The 13644-nt window shown below is 51.2% G+C and overlaps 1 protein-coding gene across 1 annotated transcript; it reads left to right on the plus strand.

The window, feature by feature from the left end:
* The first annotated feature begins 6092 nt into the window (after positions 1–6092).
* Positions 6093–12762, plus strand: EGR2 (early growth response 2). Its single transcript, XM_059662603.1, has 4 exons — positions 6093–6135; positions 6244–6350; positions 8892–8997; positions 10287–12762. Exons 2-4 carry the CDS (start codon positions 6252–6254, stop codon positions 11534–11536), a joined length of 1455 nt encoding a protein of 484 aa, XP_059518586.1. The 5' UTR covers positions 6093–6135; positions 6244–6251; the 3' UTR covers positions 11537–12762.
* The last annotated feature ends 882 nt before the right edge of the window (positions 12763–13644 follow it).

A 13644-nucleotide genomic window follows, 5' to 3' on the forward strand; every position in this document is an offset into this window, starting at 1 on the left:
GAAAGGAAGGGAGAGGGAGAGAGAGAGAAACATCAATGATGAGAGAGAATCATTGATCAGCTACCTCCTGCATGCCCCCCTACTGGGGATGGAGCTTGCAACCTGGGCATGTGCCCTAACCGGGAATGGAACTGTGACCTCCTGGTTCATAGGTCGATGCTCAAACACTGAGCCACCCCGCCTGGGCCATTGGTTACTTCTTGTATGTGCCCTGAACAGAGATTGAACCTGCAACTTTGGCATAGAGGACAACACTCTAACCAACTGAGTTACCTAGCCAGGGAGAGTCTGATTTTTAATCTAGTACTCTTTCTACTACACAGTACTGCACCCAGAACCAGGTGTGGATTCTCTTTAACCAATCCTTTCCTGCTGCCCTGACCACCTTTCTCACTCAAAACAGTACAAGCTTAAACTCTCTAAACCTTGTGGTCTTTTGGGCTGCCATTTAAAATTTTGGGCAGGTGTGAGAGAAGGTGATGTCTCTACAACCTGGTGGCAGAAGTACCATCAGCTCCGGGAAAAGAATAGCCTGTCTCCGATGGCTGCCACCAAAGACTGGATGATGTGAGTACAGGAAGCACAGCTGGTTCCTTCCAGTATCAACCACCAACCCAAGAGGCAGAGGCAAAACTGGAAAGGGGGTCTTGGGGCTCCTTGCCCTGAATCCTTTCTGTTCCCCAGGTGCTTGCATTACCTTGCATCTGTGACCAGTAGTACGTTAGAAGGAGGGAGGGAAGGTCTAAAGGGGGCTTCTGTGTAGATGTCTCCACAGTGGTCCTCACTGCTGGCTGCCAGCCCTCAGTGGCACGCGCTACACTGAGAACAGAGGGTGGCAGCTCAGAATTTCATGATTTAAACCTCCACAAAAGGGCGTATCTGAGGACAGATCCTTTAGAACAGCGATTCTCAACCTGTGGGTCGCGACCCCTTTGGGGGTCGAACGACCCTTTCACAGGGGTCGCCTAAGACCATCGGAAAACACATATATAATTACATATTGTTTTTGTGATTAATCACTATGATTTAATTATGTTCAATTTGTAACAATGAAATTGGGGCTCACCACAACATGAGGAACTGTATTAAAGGGTCGTGGCATTAGGAAGGTTGAGAACCACTGCTTTAGAAGATGTTTCTGGGGTCCTTGCCCTTGCGAGTCCTGGAGAAATCATTAGAGGTAATGTGTTGTGTGCTGAGTAAAATTAGTTAATTTGGGGTCCCTTGATAAGATTGCACAGCGATTTTTCGCCTTTTCCATCTCGTGGCACACGTAAACTAATTACTAAAATCCTGTGGCACACCAAAAAAATGGTGTCATATTTTTCTTTGACAATCTAAAGGAAAAGAGGTCAGTGCCCCTGATTATACAGTCAGGTATTGCATGTTTTAAAGAATTCTTGTGGCATACCTATTGAAAATTGCTGCGATAGCATATCAAAATCTCAGATGGGTCAGGCCTCATTCCCTCTCACTGCTGGGAAGACATATATTGGGTTCCTATCCAGATCTCTGCCTGTTGGAGTAGAGACAAGAAGCATACTTCAAGGTTCCTGCCTTGAGGGGATTTATAATGGAGTTGAAAAAGCAACAGGGTAGAGACTATCAAGTCCTCTCAATGGGTCACACTTAGGCTAAGAATGTCTCTTATGGTGCAGGCCATTCACTAATTCACTCTTCCTAAACCTTACATTTCTATTCCACATTTTCAAGCCTCCTTGGGAAACAACAGTATTATTGTTATGCATTTTGATCCTCCTGGGGAAAAATAGGTGTTACATCAATTAGATTATTATTATGATGAACTTGCCTTCGGAAGTTTAAATGACAGTTTCCACAAGGATATAGCTCGTTATACATTACATGCAAATAACCACGGCTTTCTGGATTATCTTTCCTCCTTACAACCTAAGTACAAACTCGCTCCTCAGTAATACTATCATCATTATATTGGGAAGCTGAAACTCAGAATTTAGGAATAAATATCACAGATATTTGATATATCAATCTTGGAAGTATAGCTACGCGTGCTGGTAGCTGCTCTAGGTTGCTCTGCATCACATGATGCACTTGAATGATGTGGCTTTGGCAATTGAAAGACAAGCTGTTTCATATTCTGGCCCTATAACTTCCTGTGTGAGTTTGGGAAAGCTCTGTATTCTTCTCTGAGCCTCAGTTCCCTTCTCTTTAAAACAGGAATAAACAACCCTACTTTTGAAGGTCATTGTGAGGAGTAAAGCAATGAACCTAGGGAAACATAGCACAGGGTCTGTTTTCAAAGGGGGCATTCAATAGTAGTAACAATTTAATAGCTGGCTGGCAACTAGTGACTATGTCCCAAATAGTGTGCTGTGTGCTTACGTATATCCCCATATTCAATACTCAATACACCCATGGGGTGAGTATAATTATTTTGTCCACTTTATATGAGGAAACTGAGGCACTGAGTAGTTACATAACTTGTTTAAAACCACATAGTCAGGTAATGAATGAGTCAGGATTTGAACCCAGGACCTAGGATTTGAATCCAGGCCATATGGGCCTCTAGAGCTCATAATCTTTTTTCTTTCTTTCTTTTTATTTTTTTTTTATTAGTTAAGGTATTACAAATGTGAGAGCTCATAATCTTAAACACAGTAAAGGGTGACTATTCTTATCAAGATTATTCAGTTGAAATATGAAATGTTTGTGTTTATTTTCATTTTCTTATGGTTTAAATGCTGCAGAAAAACTGCTCTGACAACTGGATGCACTTACTTTCCTCATCCTCTTCTACATATAAAAACAAAGCTGCTATGGGAAGTCTGACATTATTTGGAAAAGAAAAATTACTTCCTGTACCCTGGTAATGTAAGCAGGCTAGTGATACGTACATTAAAAATATCCAGGGATTCCCTAGATATAGGGAAAGTCATTTTTCATAAATTAAACGTGTAAGCGGAAAGATTTAAAATTTAAAGGCACAAAACGGTGTGATTTGGAATGGAGATTTTGCTTCAAGCCTTTATGATCAGACTGACAGATTATCACTTATTAACCGGAACACCAGGTTGATATTTTCCTTGTCTTAAATCGTGATAAAGGACACATTGGTTTACCTTTGATTTTTTTTTTTTTTTGTCAGCAATGGTAAAGTGATCTGCAGGTTTGACATGACATGTTCCTACGAGAAAACTGCATTTCTCTAACTCTATTCGTTTTAAATGGGACAAAATTCACATTGTCATTTCCTTCTTGAGAAATAGACAACTAAGGAATGTTATTTCATTAAGACTGTCACTGAAACACAATGCTGATGTCAATAAGCATTTCTGTACATGTTCTCTCTTCTTGGTGAGATCTTGTCAACATGTTCTCATTCATTTGCAGAAGCTAAATGGTAAAAAGAAAAAAAAATCTCACATGGAAACATTACAATGCCATTGTCATCAGCCAGAAAAGATAATGGCAGAAAAAAAAGAGCGTCATAGAGGTTAAAATATTTTGGGGATGGGAGCTTCCAAGGGGCCTGCCTGTACTGGCGACCCTCGGCCCCAGTGCACTAGGCTGGAAGGCGGCCTGGAGGTTTCCCTCCACACTGCACTTCCTTTATTCCGTGAATGCACTTAGCTTCCTCCCACCTCAGGACCTTTCCATACCAGCCCTTTATCCCTGGAATGCTGTCCTCCAACATTCCCCCCAATCCTTGCACATCCTCAGATCTATGTCTACTGAGAGAAGTGTTCCTCAACTTTTTAGATTCGATTGGGTTTTGTCCTTTTCTTTCACTGTGGTCATACATTGCCATTACTTGCAATTGTGTACCTGTGTGATCGAGTACAAGCTCCATGGGGCCAGGAACCAGGCCTGGTATTAGGCACCACTGTATTCCCAGGGCTTGGCATAGCGCTCGACGCATAGTCTATGCTGAAGAAATATCTGCTGACTTAGTGATAGTTCACCCCAAAGGGGACCTGAGCACTCTCTGCTTAGGCTAGTGTTGCTGCTGCTGCTACAAAAATAAGATCACAGGGGTCTTATTTCCTCTCGACCAGACTATTTGTGCAACGAAATAGGACTTTGGTTGTACACTTGACTGGTGTGATGCAATGCTTCTCTCAGGCTTTACAAGGACTTTTGATTGCCATCATCTGTGCTTGGATTATAGGGTCTGGGGTTACCAGACTCCTAGTGAGGTGCTAAATGTAGAGAACCATTGATCAGTTTTCTCAGCACACGGGCACCTTTAAGAAGGATTTAGTGGGATAGAAGATTTGGGATGTATATGTTCTACACCATTCGTGTTCAGATCCACACCCTGTGTGTGTGTCCATGTTTAAGGGCAATTCTGACACTCCTCTGTTTCCCACTCCAGGAGCAGTATTAAAATGAAAGTGGGTGAAAATGACATAATAGAAATAGTCTATAATGATGTTCAGAATGTTTCTTAATAAATCAAAATGCAAGTGTTATACAAATGATTTGTAACATGCTTCATGGCTGATTGTGATTCGCAGTCTCTGTGGGGGGTGGAGGTGGAGAGGAAGCTGAAAACCACTCACGGAGCGGACTCTGAGGGCCAGCCAGGACCCTCAGGCGGTTTCCCTGCTCCTTGCCCCCACCTAACCCCCACTTTCCGGGGGAAATCTTCTAAAGGGCTCCTCTGCTTTCTTCCTCTTTTACTTTCTGTGTCTGGAATCAGGACAAAGCAAACCAGAACCTGGCATCAATTTGCTACTCTTTTCATAACCCTGATCCATCTTGGAGCACCCACCCCATTTACTTGGTCGTTTTGACAGCTCTGTTTTAAAGAATGGCATTTATTTGTCCAGTTTTTGATCAACATAAGTGCCTAAATGTAGAGGCCACGGGGCATTACATCTCGGTATTCAAGGGCCGCATTCCTCTTTCCTTCCCCCACCCCTTTCCAGCACAGTATCTCGCTCTGTAAACACCTTTGGAGTTTTTATCTGTCTCACTTTTTTTTTTTTTTTTTAATCTGTCTCACCAATTTCTTTTCTCACTTCTTCTTCCCTCCAGGAAGGATACAGTTGGGGGTTGGGCCTATTGGTAGGCTGGCTTTGTGTCAACCTGGTCACTCTGTCCATACATAGGTGAAGAGCCCAAGAATTCTAATTCTCCCTTCGGGGTGTGTGTGTGTGTGTGTGTGTGTGTGTGTGTGTGTGTGTGTCCATGTTAGTCCCTTGTCCCTGGCCTCTTGAAAGCCCTGACCTCAGCTTTCCCCTCCTCAGAAATGCCCGAGGAAAAAGATGAAGTTGGAGAAGGTGGCCTGTTTCTTTCCTAGTGGGCTGAGCCAGGCTTCCAATCCTCAAAGAACTGTTGCATTTCCAGAACTGGGTTTTCCTGAGTGAAGGCCATAGCGACCAGAGCAGTGTACTTGGAGTCAGCAGACTTGGTTGCAAATTTGGACACCACCACTTACTAGCTGCGTGACTTTAGGCAAGTCACTTAAGCTTTCTGAATTTATTACCTATCCACAGGGTGGCTGGCTTGAAATGAGTATGCCTAGACTTTGTTCCATTACACTCTCAAAAAAGGAAAAAAAAAAAAGAAAGAAGAAGGTAGCAGGAAGTATCTACTGACCCGTTTCCAGTGGAGATTCAGGGAAGGCCTCCCAGGACTGGCCCAGGCACCCTCCCAGGAGCCCGCATAGCCTCTCTGCTGCTGTTGCTTGCCTCTGCCCCCAGCCAACTCCCGGCATACCGCGGGCTTGGCGTGGTGCGCTCTAAGGGAGTTGTTGGAAAGCTCCGAATAATTCCAGAGGGTCAGTCACTCCCATTGACTATAACTTGCTTTTCAGACGAACCAGGCAAGCCCGCCTCTCCTCCTTGGGACTCCCTCCCCTCCCCCGTGTGACCCCCCACTCAGCCTCCTCCTTCCGGATGGGTAGCCGCCCCAAACAGCGCGGCTCCCCCTGGCCAGAGCCGCCCCCAGCCTGCGTCCTGCCCTGTGCGCCTAGCTCACCCGGCTTTCGGGGCGTCCAGGAGCTCCCCCTCGGGGCGGCGCTTGGTGGCCACCCGCGGGGCTGGCGGCAGCGCCCGTAGCGGGGCGGCCCCGGCGACTAGCCCGCCCGCCCGCCCACGTGCATGAAGAGGAGCGAAGCGCTAGCTGTCGCCGCGCCCGCGCGAGCCACCGGTGGGTGCCTCACCTCGGAGGCTGGCGGGGGCCGTAACCCGAACCCCGCTGCCACGACCCACATTTGCATAACTCGGTCAACCCCCCCCCCTCTTTTTGCGAACTCAGGGCTGGAGATGCGAGTCGGGCTCCCCTCCGAGGCGTCGTCTTGCCGGTGGTCAGCGCGGGGGCCGCGGGACCGGCCAGATCGAAGGCGGAACGGGCTGGCGCACGTGGTAAGAGCGTAGTTTTCTTTACTTCTTTCTCTTATTTAGAAACGGGACTTTGCACGTTTTTTTGCCAAGGGGAGGGGGGTACCTATGAGGGTGCGATTTCCTTCCCTTTTCTTTATTTGTTTAAATCTCCTATTGGAAAAGAGCGCGCAGAACAAGCGAGAAACTTTTCCACATTCTCTCTGGGCGTTTGAAGGAAGGCATATGCCGGCCGCCGGAGGACAGGTTTCGCGGCGGGCAGGCGGGGAAACGGCGCTCAGTGGAGGCGCAGTGGCCGCTCCCGGCTCCCGGAGGCTCCGACCGACGCGGGGCCAGGCGGGAGCGGGCTTCCTGCGGCCGCGGCAGGTGAGCGGCGGGAGAGCCGCCTGCAGCGCCCTTGTTCTTCCACGGCGTGGCGCCCTGGCTCTCGCCCGCCCGAGCCCCACGAGGCTGGTGCGGTCCCGGACCGGGGGCAGGAAAGGGCCGGGCCCTGGAGGCTGCCCCCGCGCTCCATCCCAGACCTTGGCCGCATTGGGGCGGGAAGGGGCCAGGCAGGCGGCGATGCGCCCGGCTTGGGCACTGGGGACCAGCCTCCCGCGGGGCCCGGAGCGCTCACGGTGCGGGCCGGGGTGCTCCGGCAGGTAGGAGCCGTGCGTGCAGCGAGCCAGAAACCCGCCGCTCTCTGGACCCCCGGAAAGTTTTTTAAAAAATTGCTTTGAGAACTAAACAGCAAGGTTTACACTGGGTCAGGTTTTTCTTTTCTTTTTATCTCAAAGAGAAACGCGTGTGGGTGATAGTGGCCCAAAACTGGCCTTGGGGATGCTGTTGGCTTTCAGGACGTCTCTGAGCTCACCCAGGACGAGGAAAAGGAATAATATGCCTTCTGTGTATTCAGGAGTAGGGTATGTGCCCACAGGGCGCACCCCCGGAGTGTCGGGGTCGGGGTCGGGGTCGGGGGCTGCCGTGGCAGTGGTCCGTCCAGGCAGTAAGGTGAGGATGGGTGTCTGTCTTCGAAGGGCACTCTGCCCAGCAAGCAAGCCCGGGCTCCTGCTCTGCCGGCCGGGTACCCTATGGGCCAGGTTGGCGCACCGGCTCGCTGTCAACAGGGAGGTGTGTGGTATAAGGTGTGCAAGTGGGTGTGTGAAGAAGGCAGCGGGGGCGGGAGCGTGTGTATCGGAAGTGGAGCGTGTGTGAGAGTGAGAGTGAATGTGTGTGTGTTTGTGTGGCGGGGCAGGGTGAATGTCCAAGCCTCCATCTGGACGCCCCCACACAGCCGACCGCCCAGACGCGCCGGGAAGGGCGCCCGCTCCGCGCAGCAGCTGAAGGGGGGCGGGGAGAGCGCGGGCAGAGGAAGGGGGGTGGTCTCCGCCAGAGGATTTCTCTCCAAGCTCCTGGCAGTTATTCTGCGCCTCCTAGGGTTTACCCTCCCCCCTCACGCCCCCCCCCCCGCCCCAAGGTGCCCAGAATACTTAAACAAACAAACAACCCAAAACCTGTTCCGTTTTCGCTCCAGTATAAATAGAACAGACTTTCCAAAAAAGCAATACCGCATTCACTCTTATCATCAGCTACTTCTTTCCACCAAGTAATTCAGAAAAAAGCAGTCAGCTTCCGTGAATGCATGAAGCTTTTTTTTTCTTCTTCTTCTTCTTCTTCGCTGCCTCCTTGTGCTTGCGGTTTTGAGCTGCCAAGAAAGTGAGTAGGGGTTTGACTGTAGTGTCTCGGCTTCGCTCGGTTTCTTTCCGAAGTTTAATTTTCCGGAATGGCTCCCAAACAAGGGCTGGGGAGGCGGAGCCGCCGGCACCGGATCTTCGCCTTTTTTGGAAAGTCCCGGAGAACCGGAATTCCTCCCCGCCCCGGGAGGCCGCGCCGCTGCCCGAACCCGCTCGCTCTCCCCTAGTGGCCTGAGTTGGACCCACCGCGCGCCCCCTCCCCGCCAGGCCCTCCGCCTCGCACCCGAGCTGCGGCTCCGGCCGCGCGCCCCCGACCCCCTCGGATACCCGGGGGCTTCGAGTCGGGAGTCGCGAGCCCGGCGGAGCCCGCGCAGCCGAGCCCGTATGCAAATTAGCCATGTGACGCCAAAAGCCGCCTGGCCCAGCCCTTTTCCTCAGTCCATATATGGGCAGCGACGTCACGGGCATTGAGGACCTGCCCATAAATACTTAGAGCAACACTTTCCGTCTAACCGAGAGAGCCGCAATTGATTAATAGCTCGGCGAGGGGACACACTGTTATAATAACACTACACCAGCAACTCCTGGCTTCCCAGCCGGAACGCAGGAGAGAGTGGCAAATAGCCATTTTTCTTCTTTCTTAAAAAATACAGCAACTTGTTTGCTAGTTTTATTTCTACTGGATTTTCTTCTTCTTTTTTGGTGGTTGCTTTTAAGTGTGGAGGGCAAAAGGAGATACCAACCTAGGCTCAGTCCAACCCCTCTCCAAAAACGGCTTCTCTGGCACACCAGGTAGCGAGGGAGTTGGGTCTCCAGGTTGCGCGAGGAGCAAATGATGACCGCCAAGGCCTTAGACAAAATCCCAGTAACTCTCAGTGGTTTTGTGCACCAGCTGTCTGACAACATCTACCCGGTGGAGGACCTCGCCACGTCGGTGACTATCTTCCCCAATGCCGAACTGGGAGGCCCCTTTGACCAGATGAACGGAGTGACCGGAGGTAAGTCGCGTGTTCCTTTCGCGGACCGGGACCCACGCACCTCGGGGGTTGTGGGTGGGGTGCGGTGCGTGTGCAGGACTTGGAGGAGAGGGGTTGGGGCGGTCGGTGGTCGGTGTTGACAGAACTGTCTTTGAAGATGGGAATCGGGTGCAGGAGAAACCCATGGGAGTGGGGATCCGGAGGCTGGAGCTGGGCGCGCGGGCAGATGTACCGGGTCGCTAGCGAGCCGGCTTGCGCGCGCCGCGCGCGCCCAGTTCCCAGGGGGCTTAGGGGTGAGGGTAGGAGAGGTGCACCACCAGACTTTGGGACTCGTGCTGGCCAATCGGCCGGCGGCATCCCGGCCTCCCCTCGCCCGGGGTAGGGGCAAAATGAGAAAGTTCGGGGCTCTGGAGGAGAACTGCGCGTCTGGAGAGCCGAGCGGCGGCGAAGGTCCAGAGGAAAGCGCCCGCCGCTCGCTCCCAGGCGGAGCAGACCCGACCCGGGGAAAGTCTCGGAACGCGCTACCGGTGCGGCCTTAAGGAGCGCCCCCACCTGCGCGCCGCCCGCGAAGTTGAGGGGGTTGGCGAGGCTGGGAAGAGAGGGCGGAGGAGGAGGGCGGGACACCCGCGGAGACACCCGTGCCGCTGGCTTTCTTGGCGATGCGGAGAAAAGTGGTGTCCCGCGGCCCCCGCGCCTTTCTCGAAGCCCCGCCACTGGCCTTGGGCTGGGCCGGGGACGTGCGGGTGTGGGGCAAGGTTGGAAGGGAAAGGAACGCTATGAACTCCTTCCACCGCCGCATTCCCTCCGGCAGCCTTCTGCAGAAGCGCAGCAGGAAAGGGAGGGAGGGAAGGCGCCAGAGATGGGGAGCAGCCGGGAAATCACGGACCCCTTTCTTGGGCTCCCCTCCAGGGCTTGCAACTTTGCGGCACTGGCTGGGATCTGTCGTCTGGGTGGTGTCTGCCCGGCGCCGCAGCCGTGGGATCCCCAAGCAAAGGAGAGGGAGAGGCGTTTCAGGCAGATGAGGACTTTTTAATGTTGTTGCTATTATTGGGTGTTTTTATTGTGGACTAGAGCCACAGATGGCTGTGTGTGTGGGGCGGGGGGGGGGGGGGGGGTAAGAGTAGGCCATCCTGCTTTCCTGGAGGTAGTTTGAGTCCCAGACTGTACTGACTGCCACAGTGGGTCTCTGGGTAGCAATTTCCCTACCCAACTGTAAAGCGCCAGGATCCTATGGACCGTGTGAGAGGGGGTGAGAAGGGATTCTTGGCTGCGGTTCTCACCACTCCACCTCCATTCTTCCTTCTCCCCAGATGGCATGATCAACATTGACATGACTGGAGAGAAGAGGTCCTTGGATCTCCCATATCACAGCAGCTTTGCTCCCGTCTCCGCACCCCGAAACCAGACCTTCACTTACATGGGCAAGTTCTCCATTGACCCCCAGTACGCTGGTGCCAGTTGCTACCCCGAAGGCATCATCAATATTGTGAGTGCCGGCATCCTGCAAGGGGTCGCCTCCCCAGCTTCGACTACAGCCTCATCCAGCGTCACCTCTGCCTCCCCCAACCCACTGGCCACAGGACCCCTGGGTGTGTGCACCATGTCCCAGACCCAGCCTGACCTGGACCACCTCTACTCTCCACCGCCGCCACCTCCTCCTTATTCTGGCTGCGCAGGAGAACTCTACCAGGACCCCTCAGCGTTCCTGTCCCCAAGCACCACCTCCACCTCCTCCTCTCTGGGCTACCCACCGCCTCCTTCCTACCCATCCCCCAAGCCGACCACGGACCCAGGTCTCTTCCCCATGATCCCAGACTACCCTGGATTTTTCCCATCGCAGTGCCAGAGAGACCTACACGGTACAGCTGGCCCAGACCGCAAGCCCTTTCCCTGTCCCCTGGACTCCCTGCGAGTCCCCCCTCCGCTCACTCCACTCTCCACTATCCGCAACTTTACTCTGGGGGGCCCCAGTGTTGGGGCCACAGGGCCAGGGGCCAGTGGAGGCAGCGAGGGACCCCGGCTGCCTGGCAGCAGCTCGGCCGCAGCCGCCGCTGCTGCCTATAACCCTCACCATCTGCCCCTGCGGCCCATTCTGAGGCCTCGCAAGTACCCCAACAGGCCTAGCAAGACGCCAGTGCACGAGAGGCCCTACCCGTGCCCAGCAGAAGGCTGTGACCGGCGCTTTTCCCGGTCCGACGAGCTGACGCGGCACATCCGCATCCATACGGGGCACAAGCCCTTCCAGTGTCGGATTTGCATGCGCAACTTCAGCCGCAGTGACCACCTCACTACCCACATCCGCACGCACACTGGCGAGAAGCCCTTTGCCTGTGACTACTGCGGCCGCAAGTTTGCCAGGAGTGATGAGAGGAAGCGCCACACCAAGATCCACCTGCGACAAAAGGAGCGCAAAAGCAGTGCTCCCTCATCCGTACCCGCTGCTTCTACGGCTTCATGCCCTGGGGGCACGCAGGCTGGAGTGCCCCTGTGCAGCAGCAACAGCAGCACTATTGGAGGAGGGTCCCTGGCCACTTGCTCCTCTAGGACCAGGACACCTTGAGACCAGATTCAGCCTGACACACCAGCTTCTTGATGTCCCAGAGGCCCTCGGTCCACTGGAGCTGCACAACAAACACTACCACCCTCTCCTGCCCCTCTCTCCCTTCTTTGGGCAGAAGGGCCTTGGTGGAGCCCAGCACTGCCCCCTTTCCATTTTAGAAGCAGGTCCTTCCTAAACGTTAGCCCACCTGAGTCTTTCTTTGGTGAGTTGACTCTCACCCTAAGGTCATGGAGAGGTTCTGGCAGGAGGTTGGGTGGGGGCCCCTGGCCTAGAGGGCTGAGGCCTAACCCTGCTTTAAAGGGTTGTTTGGCTAGGTTTTGCTCCCCCTCTTATTTTGACCAATTACAGGTTTCTGACTCTGAATGTCAGAGTTGATCTGAGACGTTTTCTACAGTAGGTTGGGAGATGCTGATCCCCTTCAGGTGGGGGCAGCAAAGACAGAAGCAAAACTGACGTGCACTTTATGGCTTGGGATTGATTTGGGGGACGCTGTACAACGAGCAAAGCATGGTCTTTATGCTGCATTGTGTGGCCCTGGAACAGTGAATCCAAGTGTATCTAGTCCTCTCAACCCTTTAAGCAATATGTATTATAAACTCAGAGAACAGAAGTGCAATGTGACAGGAGGGACATAGCAATACCTGCTCCTTTTTGAGTTGTTTGAGAAACGTAAAGATTATTTTTACAGTGTATATCCACTCAGATTTTGTGTATTTTTGATGTGCACTGTTCTCCAAGTTCTGAACCTTTGGGAAAAAAAAAAAAGTAAAGCATTTATGATCTCTTGAAACGAGTCAGAGGTTAACTTATTTAAAAGGGGATGTACATATATTCTCTGAAACTAGGATGCATGCAATTGTGTTGGAAGTGTCCTTGGTGCCTTGTGTGATGTAGACAATGTTACAGGGTCTGCATGTAAATGGGTTGCCTTACTATGAAAAAAAAAATCACTCCCTGGGTTTAGTATGGCTGTATATATCTGCCTATTAATATTTGGAATTTTTTTTTAGAAAGTATATTTTTGTATGCTCTGTTTTGTGACTTAAAAGTGTTACCTTTGTAGTCAAATTGCAGTTAAGAATGTAAATAATGTTGCTGAACTGACTTGTTTGGTTATTAGCTTTTAATAGTCGTGGAAACATAAATGATTTATTCTAACACAAAACCACTAACTGAGATAATGGATGGTTTATAACTATAGTGTAAATAAATACTTTTCAACAATATTTTTGCTTTAGAAATCATTTCTGAAAGATTTGCTGGTTGGGAATTTAATAGTCATACAGTGATTTTTAGTGCTTTGACCAAGCCAGGATATCCAAGTTTTCTTTGCTAGCCTTTCAACACCAGCCCTCTCACCCCAAAGCAATCTTCATTCATAATCAAACACTAGTGTTCAGGGGATTTCCCCATTACATTAGTGTAAAAGTAGGGAGGCGTTCTTTTGACTCATTGTTCCGTCCTCTATAAGAGCCTATAGCTTCTCACCACTCCTGAGTGGGCTCCGGAAAATAAATACTTACAAACAAGTGCCCACTCAGAGACTGCACATTTGCAACTGCTTTCAGAACCCTGACCAGGGGCAGGAACTCAGACCAAATGTGGCTTTGTGGAAAGTGTGGTGGCGTGGTCAAGCTGGGAATGACTTTCAGGTTCCTGGATTAGTCTCATGACCACAGAAAACTTTTTGAAAAGTACTATCACCTCTTCAGATCAAAAATGCATTCAGACACTGCTGATGACAGTGTTAATGGATTGCCAAAGGAATTACCCCAGGACACATTTCTCCCTGGTTATGCCTATTGGGAAGATCATTAATCTGCCATAGGTTTGGTGGGTTTAGAGATTACCAAAATACCCGGCTCATTAGATAAGGTAGGTGTACACCAACCCTAAAATCTCAAAGACAATTTGGATTAAATAGGCAAATACTGTTCTCCATGGTACTGGATGATGGTTTGCAAGAGAACACTATGGGCTTCATTTTACGGCAAGCCTTTTGTAGTGATTATAAAATATAAAGCCACCCCCCCTCCCCCCCAAAAAATTGTCTTTATGAACTTATCTTTCTCTAAAATTGGGCCTAAATATTTAACTTCACCCACGGC

Source organism: Myotis daubentonii, chromosome 13 (genome assembly GCF_963259705.1).
Source record: "Myotis daubentonii chromosome 13, mMyoDau2.1, whole genome shotgun sequence".
NCBI lineage: Eukaryota > Metazoa > Chordata > Mammalia > Chiroptera > Vespertilionidae > Myotis > Myotis daubentonii.